Source organism: Ranitomeya variabilis, chromosome 2 (genome assembly GCF_051348905.1).
Source record: "Ranitomeya variabilis isolate aRanVar5 chromosome 2, aRanVar5.hap1, whole genome shotgun sequence".
In the NCBI taxonomy this organism is placed as follows: domain Eukaryota; kingdom Metazoa; phylum Chordata; class Amphibia; order Anura; family Dendrobatidae; genus Ranitomeya; species Ranitomeya variabilis.
In genome coordinates this window covers 620,722,656-620,746,387 of record NC_135233.1, presented here as the reverse complement: position 1 = coordinate 620,746,387, position 23,732 = coordinate 620,722,656, and the positions used below count along the sequence as shown (strand labels likewise).

Below are 23,732 nucleotides of genomic sequence, written 5' to 3'. Positions count from 1 at the left end.
CTGAAGGCATCAAAACTATGAATTAACACATGTGGAATTATATACTTAACAAAAAAGTGTGAAACAACTGAAATTATGTCTTATATTCTAGGTTCTTCAAAGTAGTCACCTTTTGCTTTGATGACTGCTTTGCACACTCTTGGCATTCTCTTGATGAGCTTCAAGAGGTAGTCACCGGGAATGGTCTTCCAACAATCTTGAAGGAGTTCCCAGAGATGCTTAGCAATTGTTGGCTCTTTTGCCGTCACTCTGCGGTCCAGCTCACCCCAAACCATCTCGATTGGGTTCAGGTCTGGTGACTGTGGAGGCCAGGTCATCTGGCGTAGCACCCCATCACTCTCCTTCTTGGTCAAATAGCCCTTACACAGCCTGGAGGTGTGTTTGGGGTCATTGTCCTGTTGAAAAATAAATGATGGTCCAACTAAACACAAACTGGATGGAATAGCATGCCGCTGCAAGATGCTGTGGTAGCCATGCTGGTTCAGTATGCCTTCAATTTTGAATAAATCCCCAACAGTGTCACCAGCAAAGCACCTCCACACCATCACACCTCCTCCTCCATGCTTCACAGTGGGAACCAGGCATGTAGAGTCCATCTGTTCACCTTTTCTGCGTCACACAAAGACACGGTGGTTGGAACCAAAGATCTCAAATTTGGACTCATCAGACCAAAGCACAGATTTCCACTGGTCTAATGTCCATTCCTTGTGTTCTTTAGCCCAAACAAGTCTCTTCTGCTTGTTGCCTGTCCTTAGCAGTAGTTTCCTAGCAACTATTTTACCATGAAGGCCTGCTGCACAAAGTCTCCTCTTAACAGTTGTTGTAGAGATATGTCTGCTGCTAGAACTCTGTGTGGCATTGACCTGGTCTCTAATCTGTGCTGCTGTTAACCTGCGATTTCTGAGGCTAGTGACACGGATAAACTTATCCTCAGAAGCAGAGGTGACTCTTGGTCTTCCTTTCCTGGGGCGGTCCTCGTTAGCCAGTTTCTTTGTAGCACTTGATGGTTTTTGCCACTGCACTTGGGGACACTTTCAAAGTTTTCCCAATTTTTCGGACTAACTGACCTTCATTTCTTAAAGTACTAATGGCCACTCGTTTTTCTTAGCTGCTTTTTTCTTGCCATAATACAAATTCTAACAGTCTATTCAGTAGGACTATTATTATTATTATTATTATTATTTATTGTTATAGCGCCATTTATTCCATGGCGCTTTACAAGTGAGGAGGGGTATACATAATAAAAACAAGTACAATAATCTTGAACAATACAAGTCATAACTGGTACAGGAGGAGTGAGGACCCTGCCCGCGAGGGCTCACAATCTACAAGGGATGGGTGAGAATACAGTAGGTGAGGATAGAGCTGATCGTGCAGCGGTCAACTGTGTATCCACCAGACTTCTGCACAACACAACTGATGGTCCCAACCCCATTTATAAGGCAAGAAATCCCACTTATTAAACCTGATAGGGCACACCTGTGAAGTGAAAACCATTCCCGGTGACTACCTCTTGAAGCTCAACAAGAGAATGCCAAGAGTGTGCAAAGCAGTCATCAAAGCAAAAGGTGGCTACTTTGAAGAACCTAGAATATAAGACACATTTTCAGTTGTTTCACACTGTTTTGTTAAAGGGACTCTGTCACCTGAATTTGGAGGGATCAATTTTCAGCCATAGGGGCGGGATTTTCGGGTGTTTGGTTCACCCTTTCCTTACCCGCTGGCTGCATGCTGGCTGCAATATTGGATTGAAGTTCATTCTCTGTCCTCCGTAGTACATGCCTGCACAAGGCAATCTTCCCTTACGCAGGCGTGTACTATGGAGGACAGAGAATGAACTTCAATCCAATATTGCAGCCAGCGGGTAAGGAAAGGGTGAATCAAACACCCGAAAACCCCGCCCCTATGGCTGAAAATTGTTCCCTCCAAATTCAGGTGACAGAGTCCCTTTAAGTATATAATTCCACATGCGTTAACTCATAGTTTTGATGCCTTCAGTGTGATTGTACAATTTTCATAGTCATGAAAATACAGAAAAATCTTTAAATGAGAAGGTGTGTCCAAACTTTTGGTCTGTACTGTGTGTATATGTGTGTGTGTGTGTGTGTATATGTGTATATATATATATATATATATATATATACACACACACACACACACAAGTGTGTATACATATATATAAATATTTTCTATAATTGTATGACTTACCACATGTAATATATATATATATATATATATATATATATATATATATATATATATATTTATATTTCTGTTAACGTTGAGGATTATGGCTTACAGCCAATGAAGACACAAGTCATTATTTCAATAAATTAGAATAACAAAAAACACCTGCAAAGGCTCCTGAGCGTTTATAAAGGTCCCTTAGTCTTTCAGTAGCTCTACAATCATGGGGAAGACTGCTGACCTAACAGATGTCCAGAAGGTATCACTGACACACTCCACAAAGAGGCGAAGCCACAAAAGGTCATTGCTAAAGAAGCCGGCTGTTCCCAGAGTGCTGTATCCAAGAATATTAATGGAAAGTGGAGTGTAAGGAAAAAGTGTGGTAGAAAAAGGTGCACAAGCAACCTTTAACCGCAGCCTTGAAGGATTGTTAAGAAAAGGCCATTCAATAATGTGGGGAAGATTCACAAAGAGTGGACTGCTGCTGGAGTCATTGCTTCAAGAGCCACCACACACAGACGTGTCCAGGACATAATCATCAACATTAACAGAAATAAACACGTGAAATACATCACTCCATGTTGTAATGATTTTATATAATATAACCCCTGGCAAAAATTATGGAATCACCGGCCTTGGAGGATGTTCATTCAGTTGTTTAATTTTGTAGAAAAAAAGCAGATCACAGACATGGCACAAAACTACAGTCATTTCAAATGGCAACTTTCTGGCTTTAAGAAACACTAAAAGAAATCAAGAGCAAAAAATGTGGTAGTCAGTAATGGTTACTTTTTTAACCAAGCAGAGGGGAAAAATTATGGACTCACTCAATTCTGAGGAAAAAAAATATGGAATCACCCTGTACATTTTCATTCCCAAAAACAACACCTGCATCAAATTAGATCTACTTGTTAGTCTGCATCTAAAAATCAGTGATCACACCTTGGAGAGCTGTTGCACCAAGTGGACTGACATGAATCATGGCTCCAACACGAGAGATGTCAATTGAAATAAAGGAGAGGATTATCAAACTCTTAAAAGAGGGTAAATCATCACGCAACGTTGCAAAAGATGTTGGTTGTTCACAGTCAGTTGTGTCTAAAATCTGGACCAAATACAAACATGGGAAGGTTGTTAAAGGCAAACATACTGGTAGATCAAGGAAGACATCAAAGCGTCAAGTCTGGAAACTTCAAGCAATATGTCTCCAAAACACAAAATGCACAACAAAACAAATGAGGAACGAATGGGTGGAAACTGGAGTCAACGTCTGTGACCGAACTGTAAGAAACCGCCTAACGGAAATGGGATTTACATACAGAAAAGCTAAACAAAAGCCATCATTAACACCTAAACAGAAAAAAACAAGGTTACAATGGGCTAAGGAAAAGCAATCATGGACTGTGGATAACTGGATGAAAGTCATATTCAGTGATGAATCGTGAATCTGCATTGGGCAAGGGGGTGATGCTGGAACTTTTGTTTGGTGCCGTTCCAATGAGATTTATAAAGATGACCGCCTGAAGAGAACATGCAAATTTCCACACTTATTGATGATATGGGGCTGCATGTCAGGTAAAGGCACTGGGGAGATGGCTGTCATTACATCTTCAATAAATGCACAAGTTTATGTTGATATTTTGGACACTTTTATTATCCCATCAATTGAAAAGATGTTTGGGGATGATAAAATCATTTTTCAAGATGATAATGCATCCTGCCATAGAGCAAAAACTGTGCAAAGATTCCTTGAAAATAAACACATGAGGTCAATGTCATGGCCTGCAAATAGTCCAGATCTCAATCCAATTGAAAATCTTCGGTGGAAGTTGAAGAAAATGGTCCAAGACAAGACTCCAACCTGCAAAGCTGATCTGGCAACAGCAATCAGAGAAAGTTGGAGCCAGATTGATGAAGAGTCCTGTGTGACCCTCATTAACGCCATGCCTCAGAGACTGCAAGCTGTTAGAAAAGCCAGAGGTGGTGCAACAAAATACTAGTGATGTGTTGGAGGGTTTTTTTTTGTTTGTTTTTCATGATTCCATCATTTTTTCCTCAGAATTGAGTGAGTCCATAATTTTTCCCCTCTGCTTGGTTAAAACAGTAACGATTACTGACCATCACATTTTTTGTTCTTGATTTCTTTTAGTGTTTCTTAAAGCCAGAAAGATGCCATTTGAAATGACTGTAGTTTTGTGCCATGTCTGTGATCTGCTTTTTTCTACAAAATTAAACAACTGAACGAACATCCTCCAAGGCCGGTGATTCCAGAATTTTTGCCAGGAGTTGTATATGAGATTCATTTTTTGTATTGAAGAGCAATAATATTGTATCACCAATTATAATCCAATATATATGTATCAATCATACACTACATTGTCTCCTATAATCTTTCATATATATCACCACAGTCTGTAACATTGTACAGGGTGGGCCATTTATATGGATACACCTAAATAAAATGGGAATGGTTGGTGATATCACCTTCCTGTTTGTGGCATCTATAATATAACGCTGGGAGCGTCACTCTGTCCGAAGCCTCTATAGACTGCGCAAGCGCAAGCGCCGGCGCAGTCTGGACCGCACAGAGCGACGCTCCCAGGAGATCGCGGTATGCGTAAGCGCTGAACGCACACCGCGATCTCCACCGGACAAGCAGGGACGAGCCAGGAGGCGGAGGGTGAGTATACTTACCTGACCCGTTCCACCGACGCGCTTCCGGGCCGTGACTGTCCCCCTGATCCCGGAATCGGCGCCTGCGCAGTCCGCGCTTTCCGGCGCCATTTTCTTGAAGACACATTGCAGTGTCTTCAAGAAAATGGCGCCGGAAAGCGCGGACTGCGCAGGCGCCGACTCCGGGAGCAGGACCGAGAAAATGGCCGCGCCCAGCACAGCCACGCACAGCCGCCCACAGCAACGCACAGCCGCCGCACCCAGCACAGCCGACCATAGATGCCCACAGCCACGCACAGCCGCCGCACCCAGCACAGCTGCCCACAGCCACCCATAGCCACGCACAGCCGCCGCACCCAGCACAGCCGCCCACAGCCACGCACAGCCGCCGCACCCAGCACAGCCGACCACAGCCGCCGCACCCAGCACAGCCGCCCACAGCCACGCACAGCCGCCCACAGCACAGCCGCCGCACCCAGCACAGCCGACCACAGCCACGCACAGCCGCACCCAGCACAGCCGACCACAGCCACGCACAGCCGCCGCACCCAGCACAGCCGCCCACAGCCACGTACAGCCACCCATAGCCACGCACAGCCGCCGCACCCAGCACAGCCGACCACAGCCGCCGCACCCAGCACAGCCGCCCACAGCCACGCACAGCCCACAGCCACGCACAGCCGCCGCACCCAGCACAGCCGCCGCACCCAGCACATCCGCCGCACCCAGCACAGCCATGCACAGCCGCCACAGCCACCTACAGCCACGCACAGCCTCCCACAGCCACGCACAGCTGCCCACAGCCACGCACAGCCGCCGCACCCAGCACAGCCGCCGCACCCAGCACAGCCGCCGCACCCAGCACAGCCGCCCACAGCCACGCACAGCCGCCCACAGCCACGCACAGCCGCCGCACCCAGCACAGCCGCCCACAGCCACGCACAACCGCTGCACCCAGCACAGCCACCCACAGCCGCCGCACCCAGCACAGCCGCCGCACCCAGCACATCCGCCGCACCCAGCACAGCCGCCGCACCCAGCACAGCCACGCACAGCCGCCACAGCCATGCACAGCCTCCGCACCCAGCACAGCCACGCACAGCCGCCTACAGCCACGGACAGCCGCACCCAGCACAGCCGACCACAGCCACGCACAGCCGCCGCACCCAGCACAGCCGCCCACAGCCACGCACAGCCGCCCACAGCCACGCACAGCCGCACCCAGCACAGCCGACCACAGCCACGCACAGCCGCCGCACCCAGCACAGCCGCCCACAGCCACCCATAGCCACGCACAGCCGCCGCACCCAGCACAGCCGACCACAGCCGCCGCACCCAGCACAGCCGCCCACAGCCACGCACAGCCCACAGCCACGCACAGCCGCCGCACCCAGCACAGCCGCCGCACCCAGCACAGCCGCCGCACCCAGCACAGCCATGCACAGCCACGCACAGCCGCCTACAGCCACGCACAGCCTCCCACAGCCACGCACAGCCGCCCACAGCCGCCGCACCCAGCACAGCCGCCGCACCCAGCACAGCCGCCGCACCCAGCACAGCCGCCCACAGCCACGCACAGCCGCCGCACCCAGCACAGCCGCCCACAGCCGCCTACAGCCACGGACAGCCGCACCCAGCACAGCCGACCACAGCCACGCACAGCCGCCGCACCCAGCACAGCCGCCCACAGCCACGCACAGCCGCACCCAGCACAGCCGACCACAGCCACGCACAGCCGCCGCACCCAGCACAGCCGCCCACAGCCACGTACAGCCACCCATAGCCACGCACAGCCGCCGCACCCAGCACAGCCGACCACAGCCGCCGCACCCAGCACAGCCGCCCACAGCCACGCACAGCCCACAGCCACGCACAGCCGCCGCACCCAGCACAGCCGCCGCACCCAGCACAGCCGCCGCACCCAGCACAGCCGCCGCACCCAGCACATCCGCCGCACCCAGCACAGCCATGCACAGCCACGCACAGCCGCCTACAGCCACGCACAGCCTCCCACAGCCACGCACAGCCGCCCACAGCCACGGACAGCCGCCGCACCCAGCACAGCCGCCGCACCCAGCACAGCCGCCCACAGCCACGCACAGCCGCCCACAGCCGCCGCACCCAGCACAGCCGCCCACAGCCACGCACAACCGCTGCACCCAGCACAGCCACCCACAGCCGCCGCACCCAGCACAGCCGCCGCACCCAGCACATCCGCCGCACCCAGCACAGCCGCCGCACCCAGCACAGCCGCCACAGCCATGCACAGCCTCCGCACCCAGCACAGCCACGCACAGCCGCCTACAGCCACGGACAGCTGCCGCACCCAGCACAGCCACCGCACCCAGCACAGCCGCCGCACCCAGCACAGCCGCCCACAGCCACGCACAGCCGCCGCACCCAGCACAGCCTCCCACAGCCGCCTACAGCCACGCACAGCCGCTGCACCCAGCACAGCCACCGCACCCAGCACAGCCGTCCACAGCTGCCGCACCCAGCACAGCCGCCCGCACCCAGCACAGCCACGTCACATACAGCCGCCCGCACTCAGCACAGCCACATACAGCCGCCCGCACTCAGCACAGCCGCCCGCACTCAGCACAGCCGCCCGCACTGATGGGGGCGCAGGATGGAGCAGCACGTGATAGGATGGGGGCGCAGGATGGGAGCACATGACAGGATGGGGATGAGGATGGAGCAGCACATGACACGGTGGAGCAGCACATGACAGGATGGGGGCGCAGGATGGAGCAGCACATGACACGGTGGAGCAGCACATGACAGGATGGGGATGCAGGATGGAGCAGCACATGACACGGTGGAGCAGCACATGACAGGATGGGGGCGCAGGATGGAGCAGCACATGACACGGTGGAGCAGCACATGACAGGATGGGGGCGCAGGATGGAGCAGCATATGACAGGATGGGAGCAGCACATACCAGGATGGAGACCATATTCCAATATAAATGCTCGCCACCCGGGCGTAGAACGGGTTCAATAGCTAGTCTATAATATAACGCTGGGAGTGTCACTCTGTCCGAAGCCTTTATAGACTACGCAAGCGCCGGTGCGGTCTGGACCCCACAGAGTGACGCAGCCCAGGAGATTGCGGTATGCGTAAGCACTGAACGCACACCGCGATCTCCAACGGAGCAGCAGGGACGTGCCAGGAGGGTGAGTATGCTATATTCACCTGTCCCGTTCCACCGATGCGCGCCGCTCCGTCTTCTACATCCTCTGCCTGTGACGTTCAGTTCAGAGGGCGTGATGATGTGCTTAATGTGCGCCGCCCTCTGACTGAACAGTCACAGCCAGAGGACCCGGAAGACGGAGCGGCACGCAGCAGTGGATCAGGGCCAGGTGACTATAGCAAGTGCCGGGGGCCTGAGCTAGCGGCGACTCAGGCACCTGACCCCCATAGCGCGCCGGTGTCCCCGCCTGCTCAGGACCCCCAGCACTCGGCGCCCAGTGATGATAGGTGAGTATGTTGTTTTTTTATTTTTTTTTTATTGCAGCAGCATACAGGGCATATAATACTATGGAGCATCTTATGGGGGCCATCAACCATAATGGAGCAGCATACGAGGCATATACTTTGGAGCATCTTATGGGGGTCATCAACCTTTATGGAGCAGCATATGAGGCATATACTATGGAGCATCTTATGGGGGCCATCAACCTTTATGGAGCAGCATATGAGGCATATACTATGGAGCATCTTTTGGGGGCCATCAACCTTTATGGAACAGCGTATGGGGCATATGGATGGGAGCAGCAAATTACAGAACGGTGGCGCAGGATGGGAGCAGCACATGACACAATAGAGCAGCACATGACAGAATAGGGCAGCACATGACAGAACGGGGGTGCAGGATGGCAGCAGCACATGATAGAACGGGGTGCAGGATGCAAGCAGCACATGACAATGGGGGCGCAGGATGGGAGCAGCACATTACAGAACTGGCGCAGGATGGGAGCAGCACATGACAGAATAGAGCAGCACATGACAGAACGGGGGTGCAGGATGGAAGCAGCACATGACAGTGGGGGCGCAGGTTGGGAGCAGCACATGACAGAATAGAGCAGCACATGACAGAATAGGGCAGCACATGACAGAACGGGGGTGCAGGATGGCAGCAGCACATGACAGAACGGGGGTGCAGGATGGAAGCAGCAAATGACAATGGGGGTGCAGGATGGGAGCAGCACATGACAGGATGGGGGCGCAGGATGGGAGCAGCAAATGACAGAATGGGGCCGCAGGATGGTAGCAGCACATGACAGAATGGGGCCGCAGGATGGTAGCAGCACATGACGGAACTGGGGTGTAGGATGGGAGCAGTACATGACTGAATGGGGGCTCAAGATGGGAGTAAAGCATGATAGCATGGGGGCACAGGATGGGAGCAGCACATGACAGAACGGGGGCGCAGGATGGGAGCAGCACATGACAAAACTGGGGAGCAGGATGGCAGCAGGACAGGATGGGAGCAGCACATGACAGGATGGGGGCACAGGATAGGAGCAGCACATGGCAGGATAAGGGCGCAGGATGGGAGCACATGACAGGATGAGGGCTCAGGAAGAGAGTAGCACATGACAGGATGGGGGCGCATGATGGTAGCAGCACATGACAGGATTGGGGTGGAGTATGGGAGCACCACATGACAGGATTGGGGTACAGGATGGGACCACCACATGACAGGATTGGGGTACAGGATGGGACCACCACATGACAGGATTGGGGTACAGAATGGGAGCACGTGACAGGATGAGTGCTCAGGAAGACAGTAGCACATCACAAGATGGAGGCACACAAAACAGGATGGGGGCTGCACATGACAGGATGGGGGCGCAAGATGGTAGCAGCACATGACAAGATTAGGGCGCAGGATGGAAGCAACACATACCAGGATGGAGACATATACCAATATAAATGCTCGCCACCCGGGCGTAGAACGGGTTCAATAGCTAGTATTAGTATATGGGAGCTGGAAAACTTTTCAAGATGGGCGGTGACTATGGCGGCCATATTGAAGTTGGCCATTTTGGATCCAACTTTATTTTTTCCAATGGGAAGAGGGTCATGTGACACATCAAACGTATTGGGAATTTCATCAGAAAAACAATCGTGTGCTTGGTTTTAACCTAACTTTATTCTTTCATGAATTATTTACAAATTCATGACCACTTTATAAAATGTGTTCACAGTGCTGCCCATTGTGTTGGATTGTCAATGCAACCCTCTTCTCCCACTCTTGACACACTGATAGCAACAGTGCAGAAGACATGCTAGCACAGGCTTCCAGTATCTGTTGCTTCAGATGCTGCACATCTCCTATCTTCACAGCATAGACAATTGCCTTCAGATGACCCCTAAGATAAAAGTCTAAGGGGGTCAGATTGGGAGACCTTGGTGGCCATTCAACTGACCCACAGCGACCAATCCACTTTCCAGGAAACTGGTCATGTAGGAATGCTCGAACCTGACAACCCAGATGGTGAAAAGTTTTCACATCCAATATACTAATGTGCCACAAACAGCAAGTTGATATCACCAACCATTCCCATTTTATTTAGGTGTATCCATATAAATGGCCCACCCTGTACAATATTGTATAATAATTATTATTATTATTACAGGCCATCTTGTAGCACTACATCGTATCACTTATCACTTGTGAGCTTCTAATTTATCATATATTTCATTTATTTGAGTCTATACTATGGTATGGCATTGTATCACACGTCCCATGCAGTCTGTTATATGGAGCAGCATTGTGTGACTCTACACCCTCCATAATATTGCGCAGCATTGTGCGACACATCACATATAGTCTAAGAGAGAATTTGTCCCAGTCCATAATGCTGCACTACATTGTATCCCTTATCTTATGAAATCCATCATGTATATATTTTATTACCATCCATAACATTGTATAATATCGTATTATATAGACTGTAACACAGTAAAACATTGTACTTCTTGTTAGAATCTTACTCACATTGTCGCGTGTCCTATGGTACAGCATTAACCCCAGAGGTCAGGACCATCTCGCAGAGGGTCACCTTGACATGGTGGGATGGTTTTACATTTTTTTATAAAAATGAGGTTAACTTACCCCCTACATTATTTCCATGCACTGTTGCTGTTTGTTTGTTTATTTACTGCAGGGTGTTTGCTTATTGTGTTTCTGTCTCATTACAATCTACAGTGTATATAGTATAATACGGCATTCATCACTTATTAATATTGTACCTCTTTGTATCACTTGTTTCTCCAAGTGAAGTAGGACCCTCAGGTTTTGCAGGAAAGCGCAATAAATAGTGCATTAATTGTAGAATTATTATTTATTATGCTTTCCTTATATAGCGCCATCTTATTCCACAGCGCTGTGCAAACATTTATTATCACTGTCCCCATTGGGGCTCACATCTACACTCCTTATCATTATTTCTTTGGTGACCAACCCCCAATTAAACTGGTGCAAATATTTCAATGTTGGTGTTGGGGGAAAAAAGTAAAATCTCATCCAGAGATCTCAATGGGTTCAACTCAGGGACATTTGGTAAAATTCAGTTCCTCATCATCTGCATGTCTCAAGGTGGGAACATTCTGTGACAATACATCATTGTATTAAAAATCGGGACCTGGGAAGATGGTACAATGCAGAATCTGTGCAGATTGTAAGAATCCGATGTGGCTGCATCCTGAGGAGCAGAGAGTCCGCAGTGCTACCCCGTCCATTTCCTGCGTCTGGGGCTGTGACCTCATCATGTCCGCAGAGTCTTACACCACCTCAATGGACGAGAATGCTCCTTACCTGCTGGGAAATGGGGTATACTGGAAATATGGAATTGTGCATTGTACAATTATTATGTATTAATAGTAACTCCAGATAATGAGCGGCCGAGCAGACATTAGTGGCGATCCATCACAGATAGACCCGGTGCTGGTCCCAAGGGTTCAGTCCTGATATTATCCCCTGGGATGGCATTAATAGGAGCCGAGCTGTGGGGTTCTGGTGAGGCGTCACTCTGTGGGGGAAATAATGGGGCTCTATGTTGTGAGGAGGCTTATTGGGGGTTTCATGTGGTGATGCGGGCAGTTGGGGTGTTGTGAAGTGGAAAAATCACTATGGTGATCATCGGGTGCCTTTTTATGGGGTCTTCATATTGGAATTTCATATTGTGTGGTGTAATGTAGGATGCAATGGGGGGTGTAATGTGGGTGACATATTGGGTGTCATGTGATGTGTACTCTGGGGTTTAGTGTGGTATGTAATCTGTGCGGTTTTTGCGGAGGATGTTCAGTGTGCTATGTGGGGGTTTCAAGTTGAGGGGTTTTGCAGACGTGGGGTGTCATATTCAGCGGCACTTTGTAGGGTGTCATTTTCGTGCCACTTTGTGAGGAAGTGTTTTGTATGATTTCATGTTGTGGGGTTTTCAGTTTGGGGTGTCACATGGTGGAGTGTCACATGGTGGGGTGTTGCAAATCGAGGTGTGACGTAGTGGGGTGTCTCAGCGGGGTGTCACATGGTGGGGTGTTACAAATCGAGGTGTGACATAGTGGGGTGTCATATGGTAGGGTGCCACATAGTGGGGTCACACAGTGGTGTATCATGTTGTAGTGTGTTAAATTATGTCGTGTCATCTTGTGTGGTGTTGAATTTTGGGGTGCATCATGTTGTGAGGTGTCACATAACTTTTCATGTCATAGGGTGTCATTTTGTGGGGTGTCACGTTATGGGATGTCACATTTTGGGGTTTTATGTTGTGTGGTGTCACATTGTGGGGTGCTGGGTTTTGGGTACATCATCTTGTGCGGTGTCACATAGGATTTCCTGTGATAGGGTGCATATTGTGGGGTGTCATTTTTAGGGGTGCACGATCTCTAGCACTTTCCTTACATTGGGGTTGCGGAGCGGGGACTTGGCGGCGGCTGCAGAGCAGCGTCTTGTTATTTGTGGATGCAGCCTGAGACTCCATAATATCTACTTTCCTGTTTATAGCACAGAGGGGGATTATAACAACTTTACAAGTGCACACAGCTGGGCCGTGCTTACATTATCCCTGTGTGATGAGCGCTGTATAAACCCACGGCCCTTACTCATCTAATATTGTAATCAAGGTACCGGCCCGGCCCCTGACAGATGTGTCCGCAGCTCACTGGGGTGGTGTATGAATGGTGTGTACACTGTATATGGGGCATGACATTATGTGGGGAGTGTATGGGGAGTACATGTGGAGTGTATGGAGAGAATACGGGGGGTGTAGGGGGACTGTATGGAAAGTGTATGGTATTAGTGCTGAGCGAATATACTCGTTACTCGAGATTTCTCGAGCACGCTTGGGGGTCCTCCGAGTATTTTTTAGTGCTCGGAGATTGTTTTTCTTGCTGCAGCTGAATGATTTATATCTGACAGCAGCATAAGTACATGTGGGGATTCCCTAGCAACCAGGCAACCCCCACATGTACTTATGCTGCTATCAGATGTAAATCCTGTAGAGAGCATGGAAAGCTAGCACTCGACCACTGTGATTCACGGTGCCAGTGAACGGGGCCAGAAGTCCCATAAATCATAGAATAAAGTAATCACTGCACTCGTATCGTGAAAGTTGCTTATACCAAAGATTTATTCAGATAGGAATTATGGTGAAGCGATGGGCAAAAAAACGTTTCGCCCAACCCGTGGCCTTGATCACAATATCGCTGTTTTGCATATGGAGTCAGGAATAAAGATCAGACTGTATTGTCCCTGTGTGGTTTTATGTATTCCAGAGAGAACAGGAGAGGATAGCGATCCGTCTCCTTTCGTTTCCTGCACGTGGAGCAAACGTTGGTGGCCAAGTGGGATGAGCCAACACGATATGTGACAAGGCAATGTGGAGGCTCAGGGTTCAGCCTCCACATTGCCTTGACACATATCGTGTCTGCTCATCCCACTTGGCCACCAACGTTTGCTGAGTGATTACTTTATGCTATAACAGATATAAATCATTCAGCTGCGGCGATGAAAACTAAATCTCCGAGCACTAAAAAATACTCGGAGGACCCCCGAGCATGCTCAGGAAATCTCGAGTAACGAGTATATTCGCTCATCACTAGTGAGTATATGGGGAGAATATGTTGAATGTATGGGAAGTACATGGGGAATGCATGAAGAGTATATGGGGAGTGTTTGGGGTGAACATGGGGAGTGTGTGGAGAGTATATGGGGTGTATGGAGCGAAGATGGGGAGTGTATGGGGAATGTGTGGGGGAGTATATGGTGAGTGTATGGGGAGTATACACTGCTGCCCGACTAATTCATCTCTCTCCTCGCTACTCCTCTGCTTCCCCTCTCTGCAAATCCCTTCACTGGCTCCCATTCCCTCAGCGTATCCAGTTCAAATTACTAATACTGACCTACAAAGCCATCCATAACCTGTCTCCTCCATATATCTCTGAACTAATCTCCCAATATCTTCCCTCACGTAATCTTCGGTCCTCCCAAGACCTCCTTCTCTCCTCCATGCTTATTCGCTCATCCCCCAATCGCCTCCAAGACTTCTCCCGAATATCCCCCATCCTCTGGAATTCTGTGCCCCAACACGTCCGGTTATCCACCACATTCGGATCCTTCAGACAGAACCTGAAAACCCATCTCTTCAGGAAAGCCTACAGCCTGCACTGACCCCGCTGCCTCCTCACCACTACCGCAGATATTGCCTCACCAACACTGGAGCTCCTGCAACCCTCAACCTACTGTCTCCTTCCCCACCATCATCCTGTAGAATGTAAGCCCGCAAGGGCAGGGTCCTCGCCCCTCTGTATCAGTCTGTCATTGTTAGTTTGCTTACTGTAAGTGATATTTGCATTTTGTTGTAACCCCTTCTCATGTACAGCACCATGGAATCAATGGTGCTATATAAATAAATAATAATAATATGGTGAGTGTATGAAGAGTATATGAGGAGTGTATGGAGAGTAAATGGGGTGTGTGTGGAGAATATATCGGGAGAGTATATGGGGAGTTTGTATGGAGAGTGTATGGTGAATGTATGTAGATTATATGGAGACTGAATGTAGATTATATGGGGAGTATAAGGAGACTGTATGTAGATTATATGGGGACTGTATGTAGATTATATGGAGACTATGTAGATTATATGGGGAGTATAAGGAGACTGTATGAGAGTATAAGGGTACTGTCACACAGTGCAATTTTGATCGCTACGACGGTACGATTCGTGACGTTCTAGCGATATCGTTACGATATCGCAGTGTCTTGACACGCAGCAGCGATCAGGGACCCTGCTGAGAATCGTACGTCGTAGCAGATCGTTTGGAACTTTCTTTCGTCGCTTGATCACCCGCTGACATCGCTGGATCGTTGTGTGTGACAGCGATCCAGCGATGTGTTCGCTTGTAACCAGGGTAAACATCGGGTAACTAAGCGCAGGGCCGCGCTTAGTAACCCGATGTTTACCGTGGTTACCAGCGTAAACGTAAAAAAAACAAACAGTACATACTCACATTCCGGTGTCTGTCCCCCGGCGTTCTGCTTCTCTGCACTGTGAGCGCCGGCCAGCCAGAAAGCGAGCACAGCGGTGACGTCTGACGTCACCGCTGTGCTTTCCGGCTATGGTGCTTACACAGTGGAGAGAAGCAGAACGCCGGGGGACAGACACCGGAATGTAAGTATGTACTGTTTGTTTTTTTTACGTTTACGCTGGTAACCACGGTAAACATCGGGTTACTAAGCGCGGCCCTGCGCTTAGTAACCCGATGTTTACCCTGGTTACCCGGGGACTTCGGCATCGCTCCAGCGCCGTGATTGCAACGTGTGACCGCAGTCTACGACGCTGGAGCGATAATCATACAACGCTGCGACGTCACGGATCGTGCCGTCGTAGCGATCAAAATTGCACTGTGTGACAGTACCCTAAGGAGACTGTATGTAGATTATATGGAGACTGTAGATTACATGGAGAGTATAGGGAGACTGTATGGAGATATGGAGAGTATAAGGAGACTGTATGTAGATTATACTGGGAGTATATGGAGACTATGTACATTATATGGAGATTATATGGGTAATATGTGGAGACTGTATGAAGATTATATGGGGAGTATATGGAGACTGGAGATTATATGAAGAGTATAAGGAGACTGTATGTAGATTATATGGAGACTGTATGGAGATTATATGGGGAGTATATGGAGACTGTATGGAGAGTATAAGGAGACTTTATATGGAGTATATAGAGACTGTATGTAGATTATATAGGGAGTCTATGGAGACAGTATGCAGATTATATGGAGACTGCATTTATATTATATGCTGAGTATATTGAGTCTGTATGGAGATTATAAAGAGACTGTATGTAGATTATATGGGGACTGTATGAAGATTATATGGAGAGTATAAGACTGTATGTAGATTATATGGGGAGTATATGGAGACTGTATGTAGATTACATGGGGAGTACATGGAGATTAAATGGGGAGTATATGGAGACTATGGAGATATTATGGAGAGTATAAGGAGACTGTATGTTGATTATATGGAGACTGTATGTAGATTATATGGGTTGTATATGGAGGTTATATGGGTAATATATGGAGACTATATGGGGAGTATATAGAGACTGTGGAGAGTATATCGAACCTGTATGGGGAGATTGTTTGAGGAGTATATGGAGACTGTACAGGAACTGTATTCTGAGAATATGGAGACTGTATGGGGATTACTTGGGGAGTATATAGAGACTACATGGGGATTGTATGACTACATGACACACCCAGAGCTGGTCAAAATGGCTCTGCTGGCTACTGCTGAAGAACGGGGAGGTTAGGAGCAGAAATGGCTGATACAAGAGTAAAACAGCTTACACTGATGGAAGAAGAGGATCCAGTTCCTTTTTATGATGGGTCTCTAAATAATAATCAGTGGCCCAGAGACACTCATCTGTTTATATCAGATTAAACATCAGATCTGGTTCTTCGCCAAGTATCAGATAAACATCATTGTCACTGACAGAAGCGTAAAAGATGAAATTGTAACAAGCTGATTATATACAAGTTTCATATGACGCCCCCTGTAGGCGATCAGTGGTATCGCAACACAGCAAACGCGTACTTCTATCGCCACATACTATACTAATGCTCCACATAGTGGAGAAGGTATGAGGCACCGAACAAGAGAGTAATCCTAAAACAAATGTCTGAATCCTGGAGATAGAGGAAGGCACAGAGGTGCAGAAGTCCAAAAAATAATAGTCACACGACACAGCTATTTTGCTACATTACAGCCTGTATGTAAATATTTTTGTAATCTGATTTGTGTGATGCATCAGCACTGAATAGTCTAAGTTGGTGAAGTGAGAAAAATATAGGCCTAAATTAAATGTATCGTATCACATTACTAAAAATTGGCATGTGCATATGTATTCACCCCTTTTGCTATGAAGCCCTTAAAATTTTCTGGTGCAAAAAATTCCCTTAAGTCACATGCTTAGTGACAGGACGTGTTTGCATGCTAAGTGAAACATGTCTGTCCGTATGTATACTTTACCTTCACTGAAAGGCCACAGAGCCTGCAACACCATTAACAAGAGGCACCATTAACCAAACAACACCATGAAAACCAAGGAGATCTCCAAACACCACCATGAAGACCAAGGAGATCTCTGAACACCAGGAAGACCAAGCCAAGGAGATCTCCAAACAACATCATGAAAACCAAGGAAATCTCCAAACAACATCATGAAAACCAAGGAAATCTCCAAACACCATAAAGACCAAGGAGATCTCCAAACAACACCATGAAGACCAAGGAGATCCCAAATAACACCATAAAGACCAAGGAGATCAACAACTAAAACAATATGAAGACCAAGGAGATCTCTAAGCAACACCATAAAGACCAAGGAGATCTCTAAGCAACACCATAAAGACCAAGGAGATCTCTAAGCAACACCATAAAGACCAAGGAGATCACCAAACAATACCATGAAGACCAAGGAGATCTCTAAACAACACCATGAAGACCAAGGAGATCTCCAAACACCACCACCAGGAAGACCAAGGAGATCTCCGAACAACACCATGAAGACCAATGAGACCTCCAAACCACACCTTGAAGACCAAGGAGATCTCCAAATAGCACCATAAAGACCAAGTAGATAAACCAAAAACAATATGAAGACGAAGGAGATCTCCAAACCACACCTTGAAGACCAAGGAGATCTCCAAACCATGAAGACCAAGTAGATCTCCAAACAACACCATGAAGACCAAGGAAATCCGAAATAACACCATAAAGACCAATGAGATCTCCAAACCACACCATGAAGACCAAGGAGATCTCCAAATAGCACCATAAAACCATGAAAATCTCCAAACACCAGGAAGACCAAGGAGATTGCCAAACAACATCATAAAAACCAAGGAAATCTCCAAACAACACCATAAAGACCAAGGAGATATCCAAACAACACCATGAAGACCAAGGAGATCTCCAAATAGCACCATAAAGACCAAGGAGATAAACCAAAAACAATATGAATACCACGGAGATCTCAAAACCATACCTTGAAGACCAAGGAGATCTCCAAACACCACCAGGAAGACCAAGAAGATTTCTAGATAGCACCATAAAGACCAAGGAGATCAACAAAAAACAATGAATAAGAGCATCTTTAACAGTCTCTAGTGAAAAGGTAAAAAAGTAAGAAAAGGTCAAATTCTAAGGGTATGTGCACACGTTGCGGATTCTGCTGCAGATTTTTCCGCAGCGGATTTGTAAAATACGCAGTGCAAAACCACTGCGGTTTTCACTGCGGATTTTCACGCAGTTTCTTCTGCGGATTCCTCTGCGGGTTTTCAACTGCACTTTCCTATTGGTGCAGGTTCAAAACCGCTGCAGAATCCGCAGAAAGAAGTGACATGCTGCTTCTTTTTTTCCCGCAGCGTTTCTGCGCGGAATTTTCCGCAGCATGTGCACTGCGGTTTTTGTTTTCCATAGGTTTACATGGTACTGTAAACTTAGGGAAAACTGCTGCGGATCCGCAGCGTCAAATCCGCTGCGGATCCGCAGCAAAATCCTCAGCGTGTGCACATACCCTAAAAATGTTTTTTGAAGTGTACATGACAAGAGTGAGCAAGTGTGAGGGGTGGAGGAAATATCTGAATATGACCCCAAGACAGTGGACATGTTACTGAGGAGAGTATTTAACTCCTTACCGACATCGGACGTACATTTACACCAATGTCGGTATCCCCCGCTTTGATGTGGGCTCCGGCGGTGAGCCCACAACTTTTTTCGCAGCACATATCAGCTGTTTTAAACAGCTGACATGTGCCCGCAATAGCCACGGGTGGAATCGTGATCCACCCGCGGCTATTAACTAGTTAAATGCTGCTGTCAAACTCTGACAGCGGCATTTAAATTGCGCTTCTGGGCACCTGGCTGGAAATACACTGCCCTAAAAGTAAAGAATCCTTTTCTATGTTGGAAAAACCTCTCCTCCAGACGCAGAGAATTCCCCCTTGTGACCGTCACCTTCCTTGGTATAAACAGATCCTCGGAGAGATATTTGTATTGTCCCCTTATATACTCGTTATATGAGAATATATAAGAATAAACAGGAATTGTAATAACAAATGCATTTCCCATTTTTCCCAAACCGTGTTTTCATTGAGTAACATGAATATTGAGAAGTGTCTGAGGATTCTCCCATAGAAGAAGCTGACGAGATCGATGCCGACCGCTGATTGTGAATTGAGAGTAGCAGGCTTCCTCCTGCACACTCGCTTCTGCTGGTCATCTATGTTATCTAGCGTGTGTTTCTGTCACTTACATCTCCCATTCCTCTGCACATTTATTCATACACAAGTAGAAAGACGTCACACTGTCACATGTGCAGATATTTGCAACGTTGTATCTAATTAATCAAACTTGTAAGAGATGTAACTATTATTTAATCACAATAGATAATGAGCTCTTTGTACAAATGTCTTCCCATCTGGAAATAATGGATTCATCCTCCACCGGGAGTGACGGGAAAACTGAATCCTAAGACCACGTGGAATTATATTCTTTTTTATATAGTTCTCGAGAAATGTCCTATTCCACCCAATGTTAGTTCTCTTGTGTAATTAACCTCTCTGTGACCTCCTTGTTTTATTTTATTTATTTTCACAATCAATTCATTTATTATGTACCAACTTTTATCATCTTTTATATTCTTTGTATGTTTTTATTTTTTTCTTATTTTGTATGTTTTTTGTTTTATTTTTCATTTCTCTTTTTTTTTCCTTGTCATTTCTTCTTTATTTAATGGGCATAGGGTTGCCATGATGCCATTCCTCCAGATGAAGTCACTTCTGCCAAAACGCGCGTCGGGGATGTGGCTCTATTGCTGGGCTCAGGTACAGTGTTCGCTTCTGTTTACTAATGTCTTGATAAGAGCTGAACCTGGTTGTCTTTTGGGTGAGGGTACTTTGCTCTTGCACACAGCACTTTAGTATACTACTATGGCCAGTACTAGTCTCCAATACATTTTTTATCATGGTTCAATGCCTATAATATATACAGGATCTAGCTCTGCCTCTATACGTTTCTGTACATTGCCAATCTGTGTTGCCCCTGTTTATTGGCTCCTTGGAACCTTCTCTACACAAATGTTCAGTCCAATGTTTCTTTACACCACATTTTACTATGCAGTTAATAGACAATCCTGCAGATCCTCCATTTGCTGCTATTGGGTACGTACGGACATTTGCTGTTGCAAGCCTTTTTGCATTATTTCTGGTCACTTATCTGCCTATTGAAAAGTGTAGCTTACACCAAGGTGGAAATGAAGCCCATGGATTGTATAATGGACGTCAGTTTGATGTGTAATTCTGTATGAAGGTATATCATTATATGGGTGTACTTGAGTTTTTGCATATATGTAGATATATGGGAGTATGTATATATGTGTTTGGACACTTACCAGTATTTGTGGGCATGTGTTACTATATACAACAGATTCCAAATTATTATGCACTTTGGATGTAAGTGCCATGAATATGTAATTTTTTGTTTGTGACATAACCTCCGGGAAGGTTCGTATCTTGTGGTCTTCTGATCACTTACCTCAGTCTCAGACCCATGTGATAATTAGTTGTAGACAAATTAAAGGAAAACTCCTTAAGAAGAACATCCCATATTATTAAACAGTTGCAGGTTTCTAGCAATATGGGAGAGAAAAGGGATCTCTGCTGCTGAAAATTGTCACATAGTGCAATGCCTCGGACAAGGTATGAAAACAATATGCATTACATGAAAACCTAAGCGCAATCTTGGTGCTCTGAAGAGATTTGTGGCTGATGCAGAGCACAGACGAGTTTGTGCAGATAAAGGCATAATGATGAAGGTTCCTGCAGATAAAGGCTTAATGTGACGTTCCTGCAGATAAAGGCATAATGAGGAATGTTTATGCAGATAAAGGAATAATAAGGAAGGTTCCTGCAGATAAAGGCATAATGAGGAAGGTTTCTGCCAGACAAATTCATCGGATTGAGAACAGTTGCTAAAATCCCATTACAAAGCAGGAGACTGGTATGTGAAGCTGCTGGAGCTAGGGTTGAGTGAAACGGATCGGACAATTTCAAAAATCGCCGACTTTCGGCAAAGTCGGGTTTCGTGAAATCTGACCCGATCCCAGTGTGGGATCGGCCATGCTGTTGGCAATCTTCGCACCAAAGTCGCGTTTCGTATGACGCTTTCAGCGCCATTTCTCAGCCAATGAAGGTGGACGCAGAGTGTGGGCAGCGTGATGACATAGATCTCGGTCCCCACCATCTTAGAGAAGGGCATTGTTACAGAACCCCCCAGCACCAAGAATATGTTATGCAGTATATGTATGTATAATAGGTTCCATGTGAAATGCATCAGACCACAGGCTGCGCCTCTGGACAAGATATTCTCCTTCTGACCTCCCCCACCTTTGTAATTCCCACAGTAAATATCGGCAGGCTCCGGCCACCTGCGGCTATTGTAACGTATGTCTGGCCTGCTGTTTTTCTATTGGCCTGCTCTCTGTATCTGTGTTATATATTCTGTGTGCTGTGAATAAAGTGTTAGACTGGAAATACGTGGAGAAGCAGTGAGATTTTATATGCACCCATGTAATCAAGGAATTCCAGCCAGCATCCTTCATTCAGAAGCCAGCCAAGGCAGAGTGAACCTCCTGAAACACGGGGTGGTACCTAAAGAGGTACTACAGCACAGTAGACCCCGTTACACTGGTGGCAGACAGCGGGATGTGAGACCCCTTCTACAGGAGGAAAGGAATGAATGGAAAACAACTACCAGAAGTTAAAGTGGACTACATTAAAAGATCTGGTGGAAACCCGAGGGTTAATCGCCAGCAACAAAACAAAAGCGGATTTGATACCAGCCATCATGGAACACGACAGTGCAGCGCCCCCCAATGTGAATGTGGAGGAGACTGAATTCCAGAGGGAGGTAAAGAACAGACTGGCGTTCTATGGCCCAAACCCTGCAGTAGAGATCATACGAGAGGTGATGGCTGATGTGCATACTGATCTGAAGGAAAAGATGGCAGAGCAGACCAGGATAGAGCTAGCCAAGATGGAGATGGCAGAGCGGACCAAAGTGGAGCTGGCCAAGATGGAGATGGCAGAGCGGAGAGAGGAGAGTCAGCGAGCAGGGGAAGCTCTGGCCTACGCCCAGGTACCTTCAACAGTAAGCCACAAAAAGATCCAGTATAATGCCTTCTGACAGTTGGGAGAGGCAGAGGAAGACATTGATGGCTTTCTGCAGGACTTTGAGCGGCAGTGTGCCCTTCATCAAGTGAAGCCGGAGGAACGGGTTCAGATTCTGGCCAGCAAGCTGACAGGCCGGGCAGCGGTCGCCTATCGCACGGTACCTGATGAGGACTGTATGGACTATGAGCGGATCAAAGAAGTGATCTTGGCCCGGTATGCGCTGACACCAGAGGCATACCGCCAAAAGTTCCGCGGACTTATAAAACGAGTAATCGATACCCACGCTGAATGGGCCTGTAAATTACGGCGGTCACTGCTACAGTGGGTACAAGGGAGCCAAGCAACCACTAAGGAGGACTTCCTCCAGCTCGTCTTGTTAGAACGATTCTTTAATGGACTAACCCCCGAGACACAGGAATGGCTTCGGGACAGGCGGCCAACGACTCTTGAGGAAGCCGCTCGACTGGCCGATGAACATCATGATGCCAGGAGGCCTCAGTTGTCCGGATCAAAGATGGTCACTAGGGGTCCGCCCATGGACCCCAAACCATCGAAGATTGTAGGGGGACCAGCTAGAAACCCGGCCTACCACAGTTCCCCTGGGGCACGATGCCACACCTGCCATCAGCTGGGCCACCTGCAAAGACAATGTCCCAACCGGACTCAGCATACCCAGTGGCCAAAGGCGGGAACAGCTACCTTCAGCCAGGCCGCTGTACACGGCTACCAAGGCGAAGTTGACCCGACATTGGGGGCTACGACTAACCAAGGGGTGGAAGAGATGGAGGAAGTGCTGCATGAAGTGGACCCCGTGCAGGCAGCCCGGGCAGATAATCGACAACAGCATCGACAGGTCGTGTGGGTTAATGGGAAACGCATGCAGGGACTAAGAGATTCCGGGGCAACTTTGACCCTTGTGAAGCCTCATCTCGTCCTGGACCAAGAGAAGATGGACCGGACAGTGGCAGTCCGTGTAGCAGGGGGACCCATACATTGACTGCCCACTGCCCGGATTCACCTGAACTGGGGAGTCGGGGGTGGCCTTGTTGAGGTCGGCTTAATGGAGGATTTGCCCGCAGATGTCTTGCTGGGAAATGACTTGGAGC

At 47.9% G+C, this 23,732-nt stretch overlaps 1 protein-coding gene across 4 annotated transcripts in view; it reads left to right on the top strand.

Moving 5' to 3' along the window:
- MTHFSD (methenyltetrahydrofolate synthetase domain containing) overlaps positions 1-23,732 on the top strand; it is a 122,862-nt gene that overhangs the window by 36,528 nt on the left and 62,602 nt on the right. For all 4 annotated transcript variants that reach the window (XM_077288870.1, XM_077288867.1, XM_077288869.1 and 1 more), the window contains one exon: positions 20,199-20,280. In XM_077288870.1, coding sequence (XP_077144985.1) covers positions 20,199-20,280 — 82 coding nt within the window. The remainder of the gene's footprint in view (positions 1-20,198; positions 20,281-23,732) is intronic.